The 21,225-nt window shown below is 43.9% G+C and overlaps 1 protein-coding gene across 1 annotated transcript in view; it reads left to right on the top strand.

Moving 5' to 3' along the window:
• CADPS (calcium dependent secretion activator) overlaps positions 1 to 21,225 on the top strand; it is a gene marked incomplete at its 5' end in the record, with an annotated part of 176,719 nt that overhangs the window by 92,419 nt on the left and 63,075 nt on the right. The window contains 3 exon segments of the mRNA XM_021409345.1: positions 2,562 to 2,573; positions 9,148 to 9,284; positions 14,543 to 14,730. Of these exon segments, the coding sequence (XP_021265020.1) occupies positions 2,562 to 2,573; positions 9,148 to 9,284; positions 14,543 to 14,730 (337 nt within the window).

Below are 21,225 nucleotides of genomic sequence, written 5' to 3'. Positions count from 1 at the left end.
TTCCAAATGACATTTTGTTATAAACCAGACAAATCTCTCCTCGCTCATTTTTCTGGAGGGTACCCCAGTAGTGTCTCTCGAATCCCTTTGTTGTGTAACATGCAGCACTTCTTGCTCATTTCAGCAAAACAAGTAAAATAAGAAAAAGTAGTAAATATTATCAAATTCACCCAATTACAGCAGATTTTAGCAGTTAAAATTGTAAAGCTGTGAAGATTTTGAATTCTTCATTATAAGCGACTCAGAAAATCTACCCTCTCCTTAGCAGTTTGGGCATCTTTTATATCATTTTATCTTCATGTCAGTATTTATAAAAAATAACAGTGCGAGATATACATCTCAATTATTCGTTTTACAGCAGAAAACCGCTGCTTGCCTTTTTGTGTGTGTGTCCCCTCCACATGCCTGCATATTTTGGACTCCCTGCTGCCTTGTATTGGTGCTGCTGTGAATGAGGACGTAGCATGATGCAGCTTGGTAAACATAGGCAGTGTGTTCATCTCAGCGCCCCTCATTCCTTTCAGCCCACTCATGTAATTGATTTGGGGGGCAAAAGGTTTAAAGGACTGGGATTGAGAAGGAGGAACACCTCTCAGAATGCTGAGATGGGAGGTAGGAGTTGGCCTCCTCCAAGTGGGTTGCATTTACCTCTACCTAGAACATTTAGTCAAGAAGTTCTTGGGGAGGGAGAAGAGATGCTCAGGGCCATGAGCCTTTGGGTGCATTGTCCCCATTCACAGCCACGTGAGGAAAGGCAAACCCTGCTTGGGTTCCTGGGAGATCTCACCCCTGGACCTGCAGGATCTGACCTTGGCTTCTCTCACTTGTACCAGCTCCGAATCCAGTTCATTCAGGCTCTCCTGTGCTGTGTTGTGCTGCATTATGCCAAGGCATAGAAGGCTGTCAGCTCCTCACTGCAGTGATAACTTGCTTCTTTAGCATCCTCCGTGCTGGGCATATACTTCCTTTGCTCCTCAGTATTCCTTCCTCCTCCTGCCTTGGACCTGGATCACTTTCCAACCTTTTTGTACATAGGGTCTTCACCCTTCAGGAGGAAGAAGGAAGCACACCACAGAAGCCCTTCATCTCAAGAGCAAGATCTGCTCAGTTCTCATATTTTAATGTTTGTACGCAGCAGTGCTCATTGGAATAGTCAATGGGTGCTGCAGTTTAATAATGAGAGGCAGAAGTGAATCATGCATGCTGCACATGATGGCTTATCACGAGTCTTAAATACACAAATACATATCTCAGCTCCTTCAGTCTTTAAATTCAATCGTATCAAGTACTGCATTTTTAAAAGGGTCTTGGTTTGTTATCGGTTGGTTTTGGTTTGTTTGTTTTTTATTTTTGGCCTGCAGAAAGGTAAGGACATTTGCGAGACATTTTATTCTTGTACATTTATCTTTATACCTGTCGTGTTTTTGTGCTTATTATGGCTATGGTAAATGAAAGATTTGCAAAGAAGTCAATGTTAAGGAGTTTGATGAGTAACTGTTGTTGTAGCATTCATGTTGTAGCAGTCCGAAATGGCACATGCACATGCATGCACATGCAGAGAAAATCCAGCCCTCCGCTCCTGTGCTGGAGCTGTCTGTTAAGCTGAAACCTGGGAAGAACACATTTTGCTGTTGGGAAAACTTGGGAGCAATAGTGAATTCATTTGGTTCCTGCCTCATTTAAGTGAGTAAATACAAAGTCAGAGCACTACTTAAATTCTCATCCGCCATTCGATAGCAGCACTTGACTTGGAAGCAAACAGACAGCTCCAAACAAGGGTGGAATATGTTTTATTTGCATTTTAAGTACTGAAAAAATAGATCCTGCTATTCATTAATTTTTGTGTGACTCTGCAGTCCCTTTTATGCGGGTGAACAATGCCCGTTAGACTGAGAAGTTTTGCTTTTTTTTATTTTGCTATAATTTGAAAGAAAAAAATCCATTACCGCAAAGCTTTTCTCCAGTAGCTGCATTACAAAAGAAAGAAAACAAAACTGTTCTTGTTTAATGTTGAAATCATGCACAGTATTATAGTCAATAATGCTGCCAATACATATTATACCGTTTGGTAATATTTAAGCTTCATAAAAGTGGTCACTTGTCTGAAAGCACCAATCTTTGTTCGTTCTGTGTTAGTGATGCATTGAACAAAATTCCCAAACATGCTCGATGTTCATTTTTTTTTTTCAGACCCCTTTTCTTTTCAACATGAAAGATTGGTCAGTAATTGTCTTACATATCACTTGTGCTTATATTTCATTTTTAATGTCTGTTTATATTTAATGACTGTTAATCATGCCATATACAAAGAGTTGGTTGTTTTGAGAATTTGTAATGATTTGTTCCCCCATGATCCGTAGCTAGGTTTGTTGAGCTTCATAAGAAATTTTCAGCTGTAAGTGTTTTTTTGGTTGGTTTGGTTTTCTTTAAGTTTCTTTTTCATTCTTTGCTTGAACCCAAATATTTAGCTGCTAGGTTAGGGCTCCTGTCTGCTTTCCTGAGCCTTGTTGCTAGTCTTTATGTTATTCTGGTTTGTTCCTTCTTACCCTGCTAACTTCTAGCTGGACTCAAGGGTAAGTGCTTCCCTGTAGCTAGCACAGCTCAGATAATCAGACTAGATTATCTGACGTATGCAATGTGCTTTTTTTTCTCTTAAATCTTTCTCATGTTTAGATTTTGTAGTACAAACTTTCCATGTTATTTTCCTGAATTTAGGTTTGAAATGTAAGTTTCCATACTGAAATTAGGATGCATGTGATGTTTGCATAATTGCCTTCTCTCCCTGGCTTTCACATTGGCATCAAGTGATCCTCTTAGTAAAGCCAATCATTAACATCTCTATTTTTTCATTCCAAGATGTAAATATTAATTAACATCACAATAAAACTGTAAATAATACCTTCTTTTGTTTCATGGAATTTACATCTAGTTGACTGCTTACTGCCTGAAAACAGATCATTTTGCACTCTGACAATATCCTTTCTTTCCGTTCCGATGCCGAGCTTGGTGCAGCGCACCAGCGTGCGGGGCTAACCACGGACTGCTCAGAGCCTAGAAAGGTAGGGCAGGAGCCTGGCAAGCTCTAGATGAGGTGCAGGACTCCAAGGAGCCAAAACCCACCCCTCCACCGCCACGCACGAGCCGGAATCCTCCAGGTTTAGTAGTTCCCTCCCACGCCAACACAGCAGGGGATTATTTTGGCGAGGACCCCAACCCACTCTGACTTAATCGTGTCAGACGCAGAGGGGCTGCTGCTTTTTCTAAATTGTCATAACCAAATATGTTAGTGGGGGTCTCAGCCACCAAGCAGTGCTGAAGGATAAGCCAGGGGAATTGTTAATTTGTCCTCAGTCGCTACCTTTTCCGACTGCAACACCTGCTCTGAAAAAGATAAAAGCACAAAGTTGTGCTGTAAAAGAGCTTCTCCTTAGCCTTTGTTCAAGCTTAAGTACGCACTGTACAAATCCTTTACTGGTGCCAAAAGCTTGCTTCTCTAATACCTGGTGAGTGCCTGCTTTCCTTAGGAGGGAATAGCATCAGTGGGTCATGAGAGCTGGCAAATATGTATCCAGAGTATCTGAATGCAATTATGAGAAGGAACAGGCGGTGTCATCCCTCCTGGCCATCCAACAAGACTCCTTTTTTTCTCCTCTCTCCTTTTGTTTCTTTTTCTTCTTCTTTTCTGTGTGTGAGTATGTGCGTGTGTGTTAACTATACCCCTGGGTAGCAGGCAGAATTCCTTCTCAGCAGACACTTTCTTTTTTCTTTCTTTTTTCTTTTCTAAACGTTTGGATTTCCAAAGAGGATTCTTACCAGACTTATCGCAAAAAGTTCAATTTGACGGAAATACAGATTTTTGCCACTTTGAAAGAAAGAAAGAAAGAGTGAATGAATGAATGAACTTGGGTCTGGCAACATTACATGTATTTGCACTACAATGCATTGCTATCCTATTAGATTATTTTATTAGTTTTCGTGCTTTAATTGCTTTATTTTTGTTAGATAGATAGAGATTTCATGAGAACGCTGCTGTGTCTTCTGTATTGTCAACTTGCAGATGCTTCATTGCAGGAATGCAGAATTAAAATGTTAATTCAGTTCTCACATAACTTGCATGAATTTAAAAACAGCCTGTAAATCACTTTTACGTGCTTTAAGAAGCATGAGGCTCTAACTGATAAAAAATAAATTCACAGGGCTCCGCAGCCATCCAATTCAAAATCTTTTTAAATAGTTATAAAAACGCTGTGAAACATTGTTTTGTATTATAAATAGCTCCTCTAAAAATGTGTTTTTAACTTAGCGCACCAGGAATTATGTCAGTGCATAGTACAAATTCCCGTTCACTTAACTACCAAGCGTCAGGTAACTCAGATTTCAATTCAGCGCACAGTGTGTCTGGTGATTTACAGGAACATTCTCAATCGTTTCTTAAAATCGTAACTCGAGCAGGAGGGAATTTGTTTGCAGCGAGATGCCATAAAACAAAAGACTAAACAGCCGATTAAATGCCAAGCTATCTTCTAAGACGGGATAAAATGAGAGGAGGCGGCGAGCTCAGGGCGGCTGCACGCAGCGCAGCGTGCGGGAGCTCTTTGGGAGTGGCCGTGCCGTGGTGCTGCCGAGAGGGGACGGGTAAGTCACCGGCCTCACTGCCAGCAGCTGGCTCTTCACCAGCACCCGGCTGTTTTTAAGCCCAGCATGTGGGTTATCCTCCCGAAAAAAAACGATATTGGCTGAGGAAGCCCCTTGCTCCGCTTGGTGCGTCCATCCCACGTTGCAGCCCACGCTCTGGCAGCTCATGGGAGCACCTCTTTGCTCTTGAGCCCCCGAGCCCGAAGAACTTCTCCCACTTGCCCGACTGTGCCAGTGAAGACTTTTCCAGACATATCTGTAAATGAATAGCTGCCATCAATCATTGTCATTCCTTTATTTCATGTCTCCTGATGAGGTTGACTAGTGTCATTGTTTGTTACTGTCCAAACCACATCTTCATTCTTGTAATGTCAAGCAGATATGACAAGCACACATTTTCCAGATGAGTAAGATACAAAGTCACCTTTTAATTTACAGTTCTTTGGTTACTTGTTGTTTTTTTTTTTTGTTTTTTTTTTTTGCTGTTGTCATTTTTTTTAACCAACAAACGTGTCTTAAATTTACTGGATTTTTAAGTTGGCTTTGGTACTAAAAGTCATTCATTAATGAAAAGAAAGAAATCTGGAGTAAAAAATTCTTACAATAAAATGGCTACCTCCAGCCTTTTATAACAAGAATTCTTTTATGGAGCTTGTCCCCCGTTATTAACTTCACCACTCTCAGAGTAAAATCTGCCAAAATTATCACTGCAGCCAAAGAAATGCAGAGGGCAGTGAAATACGTTAAAAAAAAAAAAAGCCAAGGATGAGAGATTTGACTATTTTGTCTCTTCCTTTTTAAACAACGGTTAGATAAAGAGGAAGAGAGCCCTCGCAGGACAAAATGGTGGGACAGTCCTTTGTTTTTCATTATTGCTGTTGTTTAAATCTTTGTGTTCCCGGCGCTGGCAAATCCCGGCGGCTCTGATTTCAAACGCTTGCACAGAGTGTGTGTTTGGCAGAGGGCTAGTTAATGGACTCAGTGTAAGATGCAAACTGGATAAAGATGGACAACATGAAAAAGGCAGTAGTTAAGAGGAGACAATAATGTAAGCTCCCAAGTGTAACACAAAAGCCAGGGTTCGTAGTTTGGAGGAAGAAAGGTTTGTGGAGGCTGTGCTGCCAATTTACCTCTCCTCGCAGCCTCCCTTCTGAGACCACCATCGAACACCTTTCAGCTGCACTTGTGTGCAGCTTGTCTAAATATGTAAGATAACTTCTGTGGGCCCGCAGCAGCATTTTGTCTGGGACCCGAACAAAGGAGCACCAGCTAGCTTGGCACAGCACCTTGGAAAGGGATTGTAAGTTACTGGAGCATCATATAACTTTCTTTCTTTGGTTTCTCCTTTCTTTTTGATTGGAATAACAGAGTAGGGTCAAAAAAGCAGCTGTATTTGAGTGAAACAATTAATTTAAAGTACTTACAAATTAGCTGTACAGTTTGGGTACAAATATTAGCCATTCCCATTTTGTTAAAAATCTCATTTAAACTGTGCAAGGCATTTTGAGCAAGGGTGGATTGTATATGGAACTTTATAGGCAGATTTTGACATTATTTTAAATCATAGTTCAGCTCTGTGGAGTGGAGGAACAATATATTTAGATCTCTCCCAGTCTTTTTCTATTGTCTAGAGATTTAATGCTTTCAGTAAAGTTTGATTCCTAAATTTCATTTCAAATTGAGTCCCCTGGAGAAATCAAAATGAAAAACAAATTGCAGATTGCACATTTATTTTCTAATAATTAAATGAAACTGAGTTTAGAGTACGACTGTCCTTTGAAACCTGCTCCTGGATATTCTTAAGACTTCTAAACCTCTAGAGCAGTACAGATGGGATTCATTAAAATATGAACTCCATGTGTGTCGGATCATCTTCCAGACATCTCCTGTTCCACCACACCTGCTGCAGCCCCGAGGTGGATGCACACCCAGCCCAGCACCAGGGCATTTGGGTGTGGGACCTGAAGCACTGGGCTGGTGCATAGGGAGCTGCTCATCTTCCTTTCCATGTCAGAGAACCACGCTTTGAATCAACGACTGAGCAGAAGTCACGCTCATGCTTCCTTGCAGTGCATCTTGATCATGTAAGCTCATGCAATGCCATGCTCAGTTTGTCCCTCTCCAGTGGCTGTTCTGAGCTGGGGAGGTTTGAGGGAATGGGCTGTCTGGTAGGTGCCCAACACAGTAATGAGCACAAGTAGAATTGATAAGCACAAGTACAATTCCCCCTGAGCATGGATGGTCATGATCCATTCAAGTGCCATGCCAGTTCTCGGCAACTGCCAAGAAATTGCTCAGAGAACACGAAGTGGTGGAAATTTGATTAGTTTGGAGTAAAAAAATTCATTTCCAACGCGCTTTCTCGCACATCTGCTCGGGAAAGTTCACCAGCTAAAGGGCTAGAGGACTCTTCACATTTCCAGCTGATTTACTCAAATCTCAGAGCCTTGCTTGCAGAGCAAGAGGATTGACAGTGTATCAGGGCTCCTAATTGAAAAGTAATAAAATCTCTGAGTGAAGCTGGCAAATTAAGGCCTCCAGCCAATTTGTCAGCTTGCAGTCAACTCTGAGGAACCCGGGAGAGCAACAATCCATTAAAAATAGTCTGATAGTATCTGCTAGAGCATTTTGTGGGTGCTAGGGATAGGTGAAAACCAGTACATGGGGGAACTCTTTGGGATTGAGGTCTGTCAGACAGATCTTGGCCCAGAGGGACAGATGATGGGGCTGAAAGCCGGAGACTGGCTTTGCCATAGTGGTGATGCTCTGATCAAAGAGGTTGTCCCCATCCCCAGAGCCAGCCCTGGTGCTGCCACCTCAGTGCTGCTTCCTCTGTCCCTGCACTGAATGCACAGAGCTGCCGGGAGGCAGAGAGAGGACTTGGGAGCAGGGAGAGGCTAAGGGAAGGCAGGCAGGAGTCAGTGCATGAGATGGAATAGAGCAAGGGACCAGCAAAAAGCATAGAACTGGCTGTAAAAAAAAAATTTAAAAAATTGAAATCAGCATTTATTCAGCGGGGTTTTAGTGAGGAAAATTGCCAGCTACTGCTGAATTAAGTATTGCTAGCAGCTAATTGAAATGTTACATGTTTTAATTTGTCTGATTTCCTTCCAGTGGGTGATGTTATTTATATAGTTTGTATATAGCTAACGACAGACTATACAGAAAATGCAAAGATTGCTTCCAATGATCAGCGATATCTGAGAGCACAGACATGAGCGAGGCAGTTAGGAATGCATGCCATCCTTCACAGATTAATATAAATAGTTAAATAAAACATACATAAAAGATTACAATCTCATTATCATTTAAAGCTCCTTTTATTTTATTTTTTTCTTTTTAATTAAGGATTTTTGTTTCTTCTGGTAAAGAGCAATTTTGTTTTGAAACAAATACAGTTACCTTATAGTACTACTGCGGAAAACTGCATTTTTGTGTCCTTTCAGCCACATTGTTTCAAGGCCACCCAGTTCCCTTAGGAGGCTATAAACAGGGGACGGATTTAAATCCCATTCTATTTGTCGAGGATTTGGCAAGAACCCATATAGTAGGAAGCTGAGCACAGACAAAACCGAGTGAAAGGTGTCTTTTAATTCCCCGGTCACTGGTAGAACAAAGGCTGCTCCCAGCGGGGTCCCGGCTGGCCGCACCCAGGCTGGATCAGTGGCTTCATTTCCACCGGTGAATTCGGTGTACTTTTAGTTAACCACGTTGAGTTTCATTAATTAGCCCCTAGGAGTTAGTGCCCATAAACGTCACCAAAGTGGTGAAGTGTGAGTACGGTGAGACTGTTAATTCACCCAAAAATGGCAGCTCGGAATCCGAGCAGAGGGAATTCTGTCCCTGTCAGGATGACTGGCAGCTCCAGCACACTATCAGGTTACTTTCTCAGTGCTAACAAACTACACATCAGTCTAACTTATTAGCAATGTTTAAAAGAGCATCTTTTTATTTCTTTGAGGTAGCATTTAAAGTTGCCATTAGCAAAAATTGCCATGGGGAGACAAACGTTGGCATTTGAATAAAGAGCAACGTAACTGGTTGGATACCTAGAAAACCTAGTAAATGTAGAGAAAAATGCTACAGCTATAATTTCATTAGAATGGCAGAATCTATTATGATTAACCACAACTAACTAAATAGGAGCTAATTTACTTATCTGAGGCAAAACGCTGTTAATTCGTAACCTATTGTAAGATACAGAGTAAGTTATTGAGTTTATGTTCTGTTTTTAAGTACAGAATAAATGCACTATAATGAGCCATTGACAGGATGTTAACTCTAAAATTTTTTGCCTAAATGCAATAAGATTGTCCATAAATGATGCAAGTTGACAATGGGAGGTGAAGAGTGTACTGTGTAGCCTGCAAAGAGAAAAGTTAATGGCAATGTAGGGAAGAGGAGATATTTAGCTTTCATGCTTCATACTGTATATTTTTCTGTTGTTTTTGTCAACTAAAATATGTTATATCTCTCTAAATGGTGTCTTTCTCTATATGTATAAATGAACAGATGCAGATAGAGCTCAAAAGCATGGCATGGATGAATTTATCTCTTCCAATCCCTGTAACTTTGACCACGCTTCACTCTTTGAGATGGTTCAGCGCCTCACTTTGGACCACAGACTTAATGATTCCTATTCTTGTCTGGCAAGTATATTCTTTGGTCTCTAGTGATATAAACACCAAGCAGCAAAATCAAAGCTAGTGCAACTGGGGGCTAATCCCCCTGTTGCTGGAAGATTGACTTCTGTTTGCACCAGGTTTGAATTTGGGCCAGAGGTATTTTCTTTTGAGAGGCTACCTCCAGTGAACTGACTGCTGTTCTTCTCCAGTAGCACTGTCTTTATCATTTCTGTTTGCAATGTTTAAAATGTTTCTTCCTGCAAAGACAAACTCCTGTGTGGGGATGTGCAGTAGAGAGCAGAAGCAGTGTTTTGCAGCCTCCCACACTGCCTTCCAGAGTGTTATGGATGAAAGAACATGGGAAGGATGACGGTCTGGTACCACCTCCCATGTCAATGGAGTCACACCAGGAATAACTGTTGCCCAGCTCTGTGTGTCGGTATGAGCAGGGATCCCAAGCAGGTAACAGGTGGGACTAGATGGAAAGCTGCAGGGATCCTGCAGTCAACCCTTGCTCATTTAGTTGCATGTCCATTATGTTTGTCTCATTAGCAAAGATTGCAGCTCTCAGGCCACTGCTGCATAACATCATCTGTAAGGCAGTGGCACTGAGATGCTCCATGACAGCTTATAATCTTTGGCTGAAGTGCAGTGCTTTGTGGCTCTTAGTGAGAGTTTACATGACAAATAACCTTTACCAATACAACATGAACAATGAATTTCTAGTGGTTTTGGTGAGGGGGTTGAAGAGGCTCTTAGTTTTTGAGGAAACAACAGAATGAAGCCTCTTTGGAGGGTCTGGTTGAGGCCTGAGATGCAGGACCTGTCCTGAAAGGTGTGAGACAGACCCTGACCTGCTGCTGTCCTCATGCTGCACGCAAGTCTCCACACTGGGGTTTCATCGCTGGCTTCTCCCTCAGAAGAACCACCCTGATAGTCGCTACCTTTTGCCAGCTGTGCAGCCCGTGGATCTGGCACTGCTGAGTGGCTTTCTTTTAAAAACAACAAAGAGGGAACACAGCTGAACAGCTGCCAGCAGGTGTATCTGGATCAAATCCTGTCCTCCAAGTGCTCCGCCACCGTGGTGCTTCTCTCATCTGCTCAGCTCCCAGCACCACACACACTGGTTGATCTCAAGAAGACTTAGATCCGTGAAATGCCATTAGGAGTAGTGAGTTATCGCCTTCCTAGTGAGAGGCAGGGCTAGGAGTAAGGATAGGTTGTGGACGTCCCTTGAGGTAAGGACGGGAAGGGGGAAGGCTCCGGATACCCAAGTGGTGTGAGTACATTTGGTGGGAGAACTGTCTGACCTGCAGCGGGTTTCTCACCAGCTCCATCAAGATCTTTGCTACAACAGGCAGTAGGTTTGGCATGCAGCTTCTGCTCCCCACGCATGGCTGGCTTTAGGAAGACCATTCCCATCCATGCATGTCTGACAGGTTGGCTTGCAGCTGGTTTGTCTCTGTGCAGCCTCGGGCCCAGTGAGGAAGCTGTGGCCTTTTAATTATATTCATGGCTTAAGGATAGTCACAGGGCCATCACTGAAAATTATTAATAATGTTTCTCTTCAAGACGCCTACCAGTTGTACATCTGTTTGTTATCAAGATGTTTAGGTCTCTTGGTAGAAGCTACTGGAATGATGGAACCTCCCTCAGCACCAAGACTTGTGCCTCTTCAGAGCAGAGCATCACCACCAGTTAACCATCTTCTTTCAAATCACCCATTACAGAGTGTTATGAAGAAGAGAATAATGGGCTGTGTTCACCTACACGTGGATTTCATGTTTCTTTATTTTAATGTGATTTTGACCTGATTGTGGAGTTAAATCATTCTGGCCTCAGAATTTGAGTTCAACCACAAGGAGCTCCCATTGCTTTTGAGGTGTTTGTGGGAATTTGATGATTCCATTGTGCTGGCTTGCCTGTAGGAGCTGTGAGCCTGTGGTAAGCCTGTTCTATCTGCTCTTTGTGCTGCTGGGCAATTGTTCTTCCTACAGGATGTTCATGTGCAAGTCCCAAAGAGTTTTGCCTTGTTCTGCATCTTATTTTCCAATGTGAACATGGAGGTACCAGGGAAGACTTACCCAGACACAGTGGCTCACCCTGACACAGCGAATAGCTCAGCTTTGCCTCCCTTCCATGGAACCAGGTTAAACAATGTTAATGCGAGCCCACTCGCTGGCTGAGCCAGGCATCCCTATGAAAACAAACAGGCTGTCTGACTAATCTCAGCTATGGCAGAAGTGATGTTTGCTGGCAGAGAGCACTGTGCTGGGAAAGGGGAAGAGTGTTGTCGGCATTGCTTACTGAGGCTCTTGCCCATCGTCCACAAGCTGAATGCACAATTGCTTTCACAGCTCTTCTTGGACTTTCTGATAGGAAAAGAGTATGCAGTTCTTCCAGCTTTATTTCAACGCCACACATTTATGGATTTTCATTCCTTTCCTCATGGACACTTGTGCTATTTCTGAGTCAGCACTTCTGCTCTTCCGAAGACTTCCCAACCTACTGCTAGCATTCAGTTCATGCAGCTGGATCCCCACTGGAGCAGTATTTCCTACATTGTGTCAGGATTCATGGAATTCACACTATAACACCCAGCTTCTAGCAAGATGTGGCCTTCCGAAGTGCCCAGCCTAGCAGAGATGATGTGTGAAGATATCAGATGAAAAGGCCCATAAAGCAAGTCTCCAAAATGAAATTATCTGGGTTTTTTTTTTTTCTGTGTGGTAAATAGAAAAAGCAACTAATTGACAAGTGACAATTTTCCCTCGGAAGTCCTGATTTTCACAGAAACTGCACTTTACCATTCGAAAAATTTCCAGTGATTCACCAAACCTGACAGGCCTAGCTCAGAAGCTCCTGCTGCACTCCCCACTGGTGCGAGGGATGCATGGCATGGTCTTGATGCCATTTGGCTTCTCAAGCACAGTCAGCTGATCTCCCTATGCTCTACAGCCTTCTTCCAGTGTCCCCTCTGCCTTTCTCCATGCCACTGAAGACCATCTGGGAGACCGAGCTGAGCTACACCTGGCCGCGTTGGGTGAAACACCCTGTGTGTCGCTACCAGTTGTGTTTGCCAGACTGGCAGGGTGTCAGTTGGTTGTGCCAGGCAAATCTTCATCAACAGCCAGGATCTGTTTGAAGATGTGGGGGATTTGCCTGAATACAGCCTTTCATCAAAGCTTAGGTTTTTTTCTGAGGCTGCGAGGAGAAGCACTTGCTGCCCCTTTGTAGCTCCATTCAGGTTTTTTTTTTTTTTTAATTTCATAACTCTGGCATGCCAGAGGAAACCTTCTGATCTTCCTTGGCTCTGGATCCTCCCATGGCTTCCTTGGGTGTGCTCTCATGAGGTGTCAAGGTATGAGGCTCACTACTGAATCTCTGAACTTCTGCTCTGACTTCCCTATGTTGCTCCAGGGGAGTAATCTTGAGGGTTTGTCCCATCTCTCCTGTCTGATTAAGTACTAGCAGTTCTCAGGCTCTGGTGCAGGGGAGCAGTGCGAAATACACCAGGTCCAGCCTCTTGATTCCTTCACCCCTATCTATGGGCTTGATGCCTGACTCCAGGGAAATTAGTGCCATCCTTCCCATTGATGACAGTGATGCTAAGATTTCACCCTGTAGGAAGGATTGAGTCCTTTCTGTATATCAGGTGAATGTAGCAATTTAAACTGCATTTCTACCCTGGTAATCAAATCCACACATCTATCTATTTCGGAGCAGTTATGGTATTTCTATATTTTTCCCTTATCTAATTGCCAAAGACTTGATAGAAAAGAGGCAAGGTGAAGAGATGGCCCAAGGATGTAACAAACAGGCAACATAAAGAAATCCAGAATCAAGCGCAATACCTCTAGCCAAAAAGCAAACAAAAATATCAGTAAAAAGCAGTGAAAGCAAATATACCCCTCCCAAAAAATAGCCTTCCAGAGTGCCGTCCCATCTGCATTGTTCTGTGTCTTCATTTTGAAATGTGCACTTCCAGTGATCCCAGAATTGTAGCTACTCCCTATATCTATCATTTTCCCCTCATTATTTTAATTCTTTTCTCAATCTGTTTTGGAGTTGGCCCAATAAGGATGAGCAAATCCTTCTCTATGTCTTTGAGCTCTTAATTGATATTTCTTCAACTCTTTTCAAAGCAGCTATTTTGGCATCTAGAAAAGATTTGGTGTCATCTGAGTGGTAGAAAATATATTTTAATCTTTCACAGCAGTGTTGTTTCTAAGATGTAGCATTTGGGGTAACAGATGGGGTGGCAAAGAAGTTGCCTATAGGGGCAGTGCTCTGCCTCAACTACTCTCCCGCCCGCTGCAGGAACTTTTCAATTAAACGATGAAAGATTTTGCAGCTTGATGCATTCCAGAGCTGCGTCTTAGCAATTGTTTAGCACCCAAATTTCCATGTAAATATTGACGGTTTTGCAGCGTTTTGTAAAGCAATCTACAAGAATATTCTCGTTCTCGCTAGCGCCTTCGCTGAACGCAGAGGCACACGTCGGCTGTCCCGGGACGTTCACCGGGCGCTGTGCAGTCCCATTGCAGAGCAGGGTGTCCTCCTTGGGAGCATGGACCTGTGTCACCAAGCCCTTAGGACTGACGGACAACAATTGTTGGAGGTTTCTGGAAGCCCAAAGAAAGCTGAAAGAGCTGTGTTTGCTGCGATGCTGAGGAGCGCTGGCCTGCCAGGTGGTGGGCGAACTCAGCGCGTCTCCAAGGGTACGCAATGAGAACGACACGAAATGTCCTTTTCTGATGCTGTGGATCTGCCTTCCTCCATCTTCAGGACGTTCCTACGTGCCAGATGCAAGAGAAGTCGCTGTTCAGTGTAATCCTCCATGTTCTCCCCAAGATCACTCTTCTCACTCCTGGCCAAACATGCAGTCTCTTCCCCAAAATGAGATTACTGTTTCATGTTGCTTAAATAATCTAATCTTTGTCATCTCTTTAAAGGTGTGAATCTTTTCTTTCTTTCTTTTTTTTTTTTTTTTTTTTTGCTAGGCACTGACATGAACTGGCCTCACTTTTCAGCATTTTAAATGACGTTTCCTGTTAATGGTAGCATAATATCTTTTTGTTAACAGTTGCACTGAGTATTTGCTGTGATAGGTGATGATATGCAGACTGTATTGTTTAAGAGTGACCTCTCTCCTTTTTTCTTAACGTAGCCTTAGGTTTGTATTTCTTTCATTAGAGCAGTTGACCACTACACCTCCAAATCTGATAGCATTTGTATTTAATAACTTATATTTAAAATCAAGTCTCTTTATTTCTAAACAGGGCTGGTTTAGTCCTGGCCAGGTCTTTGTGCTAGATGAGTATTGTGCACGTAATGGAGTGAGAGGCTGTCACAGACATCTCTGCTACCTCAGAGATTTGCTAGAGCGCGCAGAAAACGGAGCTATGATTGACCCCACCTTACTTCACTACAGCTTTGCCTTTTGTGCATCACATGTTCATGGCAACAGGTAAGGAATTATTCTTGGCTAGCAGCTCCCTGCCAGCAAGGGATGACTTTGTCAGATATAGGTTTCCTTGGATTTGTTTTCACGCTGGATGTTTGGCAGCAGCGCTTCTAGTGGCATAGTCGGTTTGTTTGTTTGTTTCATTGCTTGTTTAATGTAAGCAATAAAAATGCACATAGAGGATCCAGAGAAGAAGGTTTGTAACTTTCTTACCCAGACACCTGCTAGATGCAGTTCTAGACAGGATAGAGTACAAGTACACGTGACAGTCGTGGGTTGAATATGATGTAATGGGAGTAAGCAATATCCTGCACTGATTTAATTGCTGCACAAGGGGATCTGACAAGTTGCAGCAATGAAATTTTCAGCAGTCTCTAACTTCCGTGTTCAGAAGTGCTCAAAGCCCTCGGGTACCTCTGTCTGATCGGCAGGCAGTGTGACGTCAGCCCTTAAATTGCTCTGGCATAATTGGGAATTTTACCTTGCTGCTATTGCAAAGGAATTTCAGTTTAAGCAGTAGCCCTTTCCTTTCTCTCAAATGTGGAAAACCTTTGATGGCAGGGAGTGGAGCTTTGCTTTTTCAGTTTCTATTTATTTTGTTATAGTATGTATTGCAGCTTCTTTTTTCTGCTTTTTTTTTTCTGTTAAATTTCATTATATACTTGGAGATATTGATCTCTATCCCGCACGTGCTGCTGAAGAAAGGAGTGTTATAAAATAATAACATTTTCATAAACCCTCTGGTAAATAACATCCTGAATTATGACACATATTGCCCAGGTTTCTCATTGCAAGTCTGCTGCTTGCTTTGCAGTTAGTTCCATACATCTTGTCATGGAAACCAAGTTTTGCTTCCTTAGTTTCTTTTTCAGTTATGAGTTTCTTTCTCTCATTTGTTCCATCTTTGCCAATTGTTCTTTGATTTCTCTTATCTTTCAGTTTAGTTTCCTTTTCTTTTGCTTTGTGGTTTTTATTTCATGTTTTCTTCTGTTTCTTCCACTCGTGCTGCTGGCCTCCCCCCGCACATCCCAATCACTCCCTAAAGCCACCACATGGCAGAGTTGCTTGGCGGGTCACAGCCAAGTGCAGACGGCGAGGGGGGCAAAGTGTCTCAGCCCTCCGCTGCTGAAGTGGAGACAAAAAAGGATTCCAAAAAGGAGTCCAAAAAAAGGAAAGATTCCAAATCCCAGCCGAATCCAGAGCCAAAAAGGTAAGCGAAACACAGAGTGCACAGCAGTGTGTTGTAGCTGGCAGCGAGCTCCTCGGTCACCGAGCACACTGGGCAGGCTGCGGGGCTGCGGCATGTGGGGGTTGGGGGTGGGCGTGATTCAGGCGTGCTCTAGGTACTGCACATGGACCCTTGGTTTGGAGATGGGACCTGGTCCAAATCCTGTTTTCCAGAGCTGTGTAATGAAGAGGAAGTTGGCTGCTGGTCATGGCTATGCAGTGTAGCTCGTCTCAGGGTTCAGCACAACCAGAGCCTCAGCATCCTCTTCTTGGGTCAGTGGCAGGATGTATCTGAAGGTGCCATGGTGCCTTAAGCCCTATAGGATGTGCAGACTCCAGTGCCGTGCCTCTGTGGGTCCCCAGAGATGTGGGTGGCTGCTGTGCTTTGCTGGGACACCGTCGGGAGCTTCCAAACATGCAGCTCTGTGAAGCTGGCCTGGTAGATTTGTTTAAAATATTGCAAGAAAGAAACTGTGTGCTTCGCTCCATTGTAGCTGTGGTTAGCTGATGGCTGACTCCAAACCAAATGGCTGAGGGGTATTTTCCCTCTCAGTTGGGTCCAACTCCTTGTTCTCTCAGGGCTGCTGGGGCTGCAGCATTGTGCTTCTTGCTAGGACCATGGGCACGTGTGGTGAAGAGTTTGGTACAGAAACTGAGTGGTGTGGTGTTTGCAATCAGGAAGTCAGAGAACCACAGGGGGTCCGCAGGAGAAAAAGTGTTTCCCTTTCTTCCATTTCTACTAATAGAAATCTTAGTAGCTGAGTGGAAGAGTCGTGATTTCTTTTCGGAATGCTGTTTAGGCCACTTGCATCATGCATTTGAGAGCTGGCTGGCAGAGTGCACAGGGAAGCTGATATTTATCCACGCAGTGCTTACTGGCAATTGCAGCGTGTGTAGAGCTGGGTTCTCTTCTGCATCCCTTCCTCCCACGTACCATACCCGTCCATTGCCAAGGGTTAGCCAGGGGCCGTACTCTGCTCAGCAAACCTATAGAGGAAGATTTCCCATGTATATTTGGTAGAGGTGGGAATATGGCCATTCTTGGGATGGTGCAGCACCCAGCACTGCGTCTGATGGAGCATCTTGTATGCTGGGTACCACTGCCATCCGTGTGCACCAGTGCAGGGGGAAGATTCAAGTGAGGAGGCATCTTTCTGTTTAACGAAGGCTTCTTTTCTCTGTCAAAACCGAGAAAGTGTTGATTTGATTTTCTGTATAAAAAGAAGTTACTTCACTTTTTAGACAGCAAAAAAAAAAAAGAAGAAGTTGGGTAGTTTGATTTTCTCCGGAATGAGGTTGGCTGTCAGTCAGAATATGCCACCCAGCACCGAAGGTCGAGCGGGGAGATAATTTCATGTGGCTATCAATCTCCTGTATTAGCAGCAGACAGTGATGGAGCTGAGGTGGGCTGTCTGTTTGCATCGCGTTTGTGTAAGGTCAGGCAGCGAGACAACAGTCGCTCGCAGTCAGCGGGGAGGTGCGGGGCGCTCGGATGCCGGGGACAGCCCGAAGCTCGGGGCTGACAGCATGACAGGCGTCAGTGCGGGCGCGTTGCCTCGCCTGTCCGGCACCACCGTGCCCGGATGGAGCGGGTGGCATTGCACCTCCAGCTTCGGGCTGACCCCACCACCACGGCAGGTGACCCAATGTGATTTTGGGGCTGGTTTGGAGCCCTGGTGCTTTAGATAGGGTTTCTTTTTTTTGCCTCCCTTTGGGCTCCTGTAGCTTATTCGGAGCCCTGAAAGCCCGACGTAATCTCTCCAAAAGAAGGCTGCAAATCACTGCTATTTGCATGACAGTCTCCTTAGTTTTTTCTGTCAGTTTCTTCCTTTTTGGAATAAAAAACGTGGTTAAATGTAGTAAATTGCTTGTCCTGAGTTTCACCTCCTGCAGATACCTGCACGTGCTGTGCGCAGGCTGTTGGAAGGGCAGGGGCCAGCAGCGAGCAAGCCCACGCTGCCAAATACTTGAGCGATTTTCTGGTCCCTCCTTACTTGCTACGCACCCAAACTGGAGAACTGGAGGCTTTTCACTGCTGTGGCCACCAGCGATTTCATGTCAGGGTTTTATCCACCAGGTATTGCTGATGCCTCTGTAAAATTTTGCTGTTATCTGAGGTTTTATGATTTCTGATGTCTATACATGCATGAAATGCAAGGAACATGTAGCATCACTTGGACACCGACAGCACAGGCTGTGCAGTTACTGATGTCTGTGTGCTCCTGGGACCACTGTTGCATTGAGGCCATCACTTTCCTTTACCAACAGCCCACCAAAAAGTAGTGGAGGCAATAGACTGGCATGGTTTAAAGAAAATGGAGTTCCATGCCTAACTTTCTTTTTAGATGTTAAAATTGGCACCATAAAGGACTCTTTCTGTCCTTGCTAATCTGAATCTTTTACAAATAGAACTAAAATATTGATTGTGTGTGTGCTGTTAGCAGACGCTGAGCTTATCCGAATCAGGATGCTGGCCTGAATCTCCTGCAGTCTGACAGCATCCTTCTTGGTGAGCTGTTCAGTGACTTTTACCCAAAGTCCAGCCACCCCCAAGTCTCACTGCTAAGTATCTTGCTGTGTCAGTGAGCTATGCTTTCCTCTGTGAACTGTGTTAATATTATTGTCATAGACCTTGGACAATTGAAAAGTCTGCATAGCACTTTCATCTGCTTTCCCGTTATTTTCTAATTACATATCTGCCTATTCCATATAAAGGCAAGATTTCCATACCGCTACTTTTAAAAAAAAAAAAAAAAACCAACAACAAAACAACAAAACAGGGCATTTTGGTCTTGTAAAGGAAGTGCTAAATGCATCAACACATCGCTGCGCTCAGATGAGCAGCCCTGCCTGCAGACCTCGCAGGGCGTAACGCCATAACCCCTCGTTAGGTGCCGGCTCCGCAGTGACACGGCGTGCTTGGCGGCCGTCTGTCGGATGCAATCCGGCATCGCCCGCGACCGGCAGACACGCGGCTGGGGCTGACGTGATGCGTTGCAATAGGTGTGGGATGGCAGTGCTCAGAAGCCATTCGGTTCAGCCGCGCGGCGTCGGGGGTGTGGATGGCACATGGGAAGCGATGAGCCGTGACTTGGCGCTGGCGTGGAGGGGAGCAGGAGCACGGGGAAGGCAGGTTGGGAGGATGGAGCGGCTCGCACCTGCAGCAATGTGGAGGGAAGGAGAGCGGGCGGCGGAATGAGCCGAACAAAGGGCTTTCAGCCGGAGTGAGTTCCCAGAAGAAAGGGACATTGGGCCAAACTGGCGTTGGCTGAATAAGCTTTTTCAAGGGGTGTAACCAGGTGGGCTCTTTGAGGTCAGCTTTGCTAGGGGCGATGCAGGAGGGCAAGTCAGCAGCTGTGGTCCCGCATCCCAGCGCGGGCCTGCTCCGGTTCCCCCTGTGAGCTCCTGCCAGGCAGCCTCCCGAAGCCATCCTGACACGCGCTGTCCAAGGCGCTAATCATCCGTGTTTACTGCATGGCTCATATGTGCTGCACCTGGCAAGCGGCAAGGGAGCTGAAGGCAGCACGTGTTTTATATTTGAGTTGTTACTTAAAAAATCAAATTATTTGCATCAGTTTTTGACATTGTTTTTTTTTCGCTGGCTGTGAATGCCAGGGCTCACAGTGCGTGCAAAGATCTGTTTGCTACGTGTAAGCAATATTTTCCCCAGTAGAAAAAGTGCAGACAAGTTAAACATAAAAGGTGTAAAAGATGATCTGTCTTTTCATTCGTGAGCCGCCATGGTATTTCGTACAGGCTTATGTCAAAGAGATTAACCCACTGGAGCTATACTGTATATTTATAATTGCATACAAATGCATGCTATTGCTTCATATATTAGTCTTTGTTAAAAATCATTTTGATATATTTGTTTTAGCAGCATAACTAGCCCCGGGGGCACTGGGTATAATTAGAAAAGGGCATGGGGGGAGGCGGGGCTAGTAGAATAAAGCAGTGGCCTTAGGATCACAGGTCCTAATTATAATTTATAATTAACCCTGGAATTTGCACAAACCGTCCAAGCTAAACAAGGACTATTGTTTTCGCTGTTTAAATTGCAGCCCCTTTTTTTAATTTCACCACCTGCTTTGTTGATGTTGTTATTTTCATGGTTTATAACTTAAAAACAATGAGGGATTGGGAAAGCAGCATTTAAAACTTTCTGTCTGAAATATTTACATTGGGAATTGACTAGTTTTGAGCCAAGATAGTGAATCTGCAGCAGAAGGAGTGATTTGAAACTTGTTTACTTATAATTAAAAATTTCCTTATTTATTTTTCTTGCCTTTTTTGCCCTTCTGCTTCCCTTTCTGCCCACAACTTATGCCACGCACCTCAAGAGTCCCTGAGCTGTAGAGAATCAGATGAACTGGTGTCTCCGCTTAGCTGGATGTGTTTGTTCTGTTTGCAGACCTGAACCCATAGGTTCAGACCCATTTTGTCTTTTGTGGCTCTGCACAAATCGAGTACATACAGAACTATTCTTCACCATTTTGCTTTTTTCTCATTGCCCATCCCTGCTTAGCTCAGTGTTACAAGGATGTGGTTTAAGAATGTGTGAGCGCATTCGTTTCCTCTGGCTGTGTTTTAGCCAGCCTTGCTGCAGAAATGCTTCTTGCTGGAGGAGTCGGTGTTTCTGCCCATCAAATAAAATATCAAATGTAAAAGTTGAGCTGGAGATCATTGTTAAAAATAAAATTACCAATAAGCATCAGAAACAAGTTGATGAGACCTAAACTTGTGGTTTTTTTTCAGCCCCATCAGCCACGTAATGGAATTGTCTAGAGCACAGAAGTGAATCTTAAATGCTAGGCTACATACCCTTTGTGTTCTTGCAAAGGGAAAATAAATATGTTCCCTCAAAAAGATAGCATTTTCGAAGTATATTTGACTTGCATATTTAATTAGGTTTCAAAATTATCCAGCTAATAAATTAAGTGCAAGGCTTTCGGTGGTGTTTTTCCAGTTCTATGTATATCCTGCATTTGTCACTAATTAATGAGTTCCTAATGCTTCAGCTTCTGAGAAGATGAGCAACAAGATTAACATAACTAGTAAATCCGAAGATGTGCAGCTGGGTTATAGTATTTGAAATTTGACAAAAACATGGGAAGTATTATTATTTGTGACATGGCTCAAGATGGGGGATTGTGAGGAAAGCAAAGATGACAGAACTGGTGCTAACCACTGTGACAACAACTTGAAAAGCAGCCGACATGACATCTTTCCTATCATGCTGCCGAAAATGTCAACTTTGTGAAGGACAGTGAG

Source organism: Numida meleagris, chromosome 11, assembly GCF_002078875.1.
Source record: "Numida meleagris isolate 19003 breed g44 Domestic line chromosome 11, NumMel1.0, whole genome shotgun sequence".
NCBI lineage: Eukaryota > Metazoa > Chordata > Aves > Galliformes > Numididae > Numida > Numida meleagris.
The sequence above is the reverse complement of the archived record's forward strand: the minus strand, read 5'-3'. Positions and strand labels throughout refer to the sequence as shown.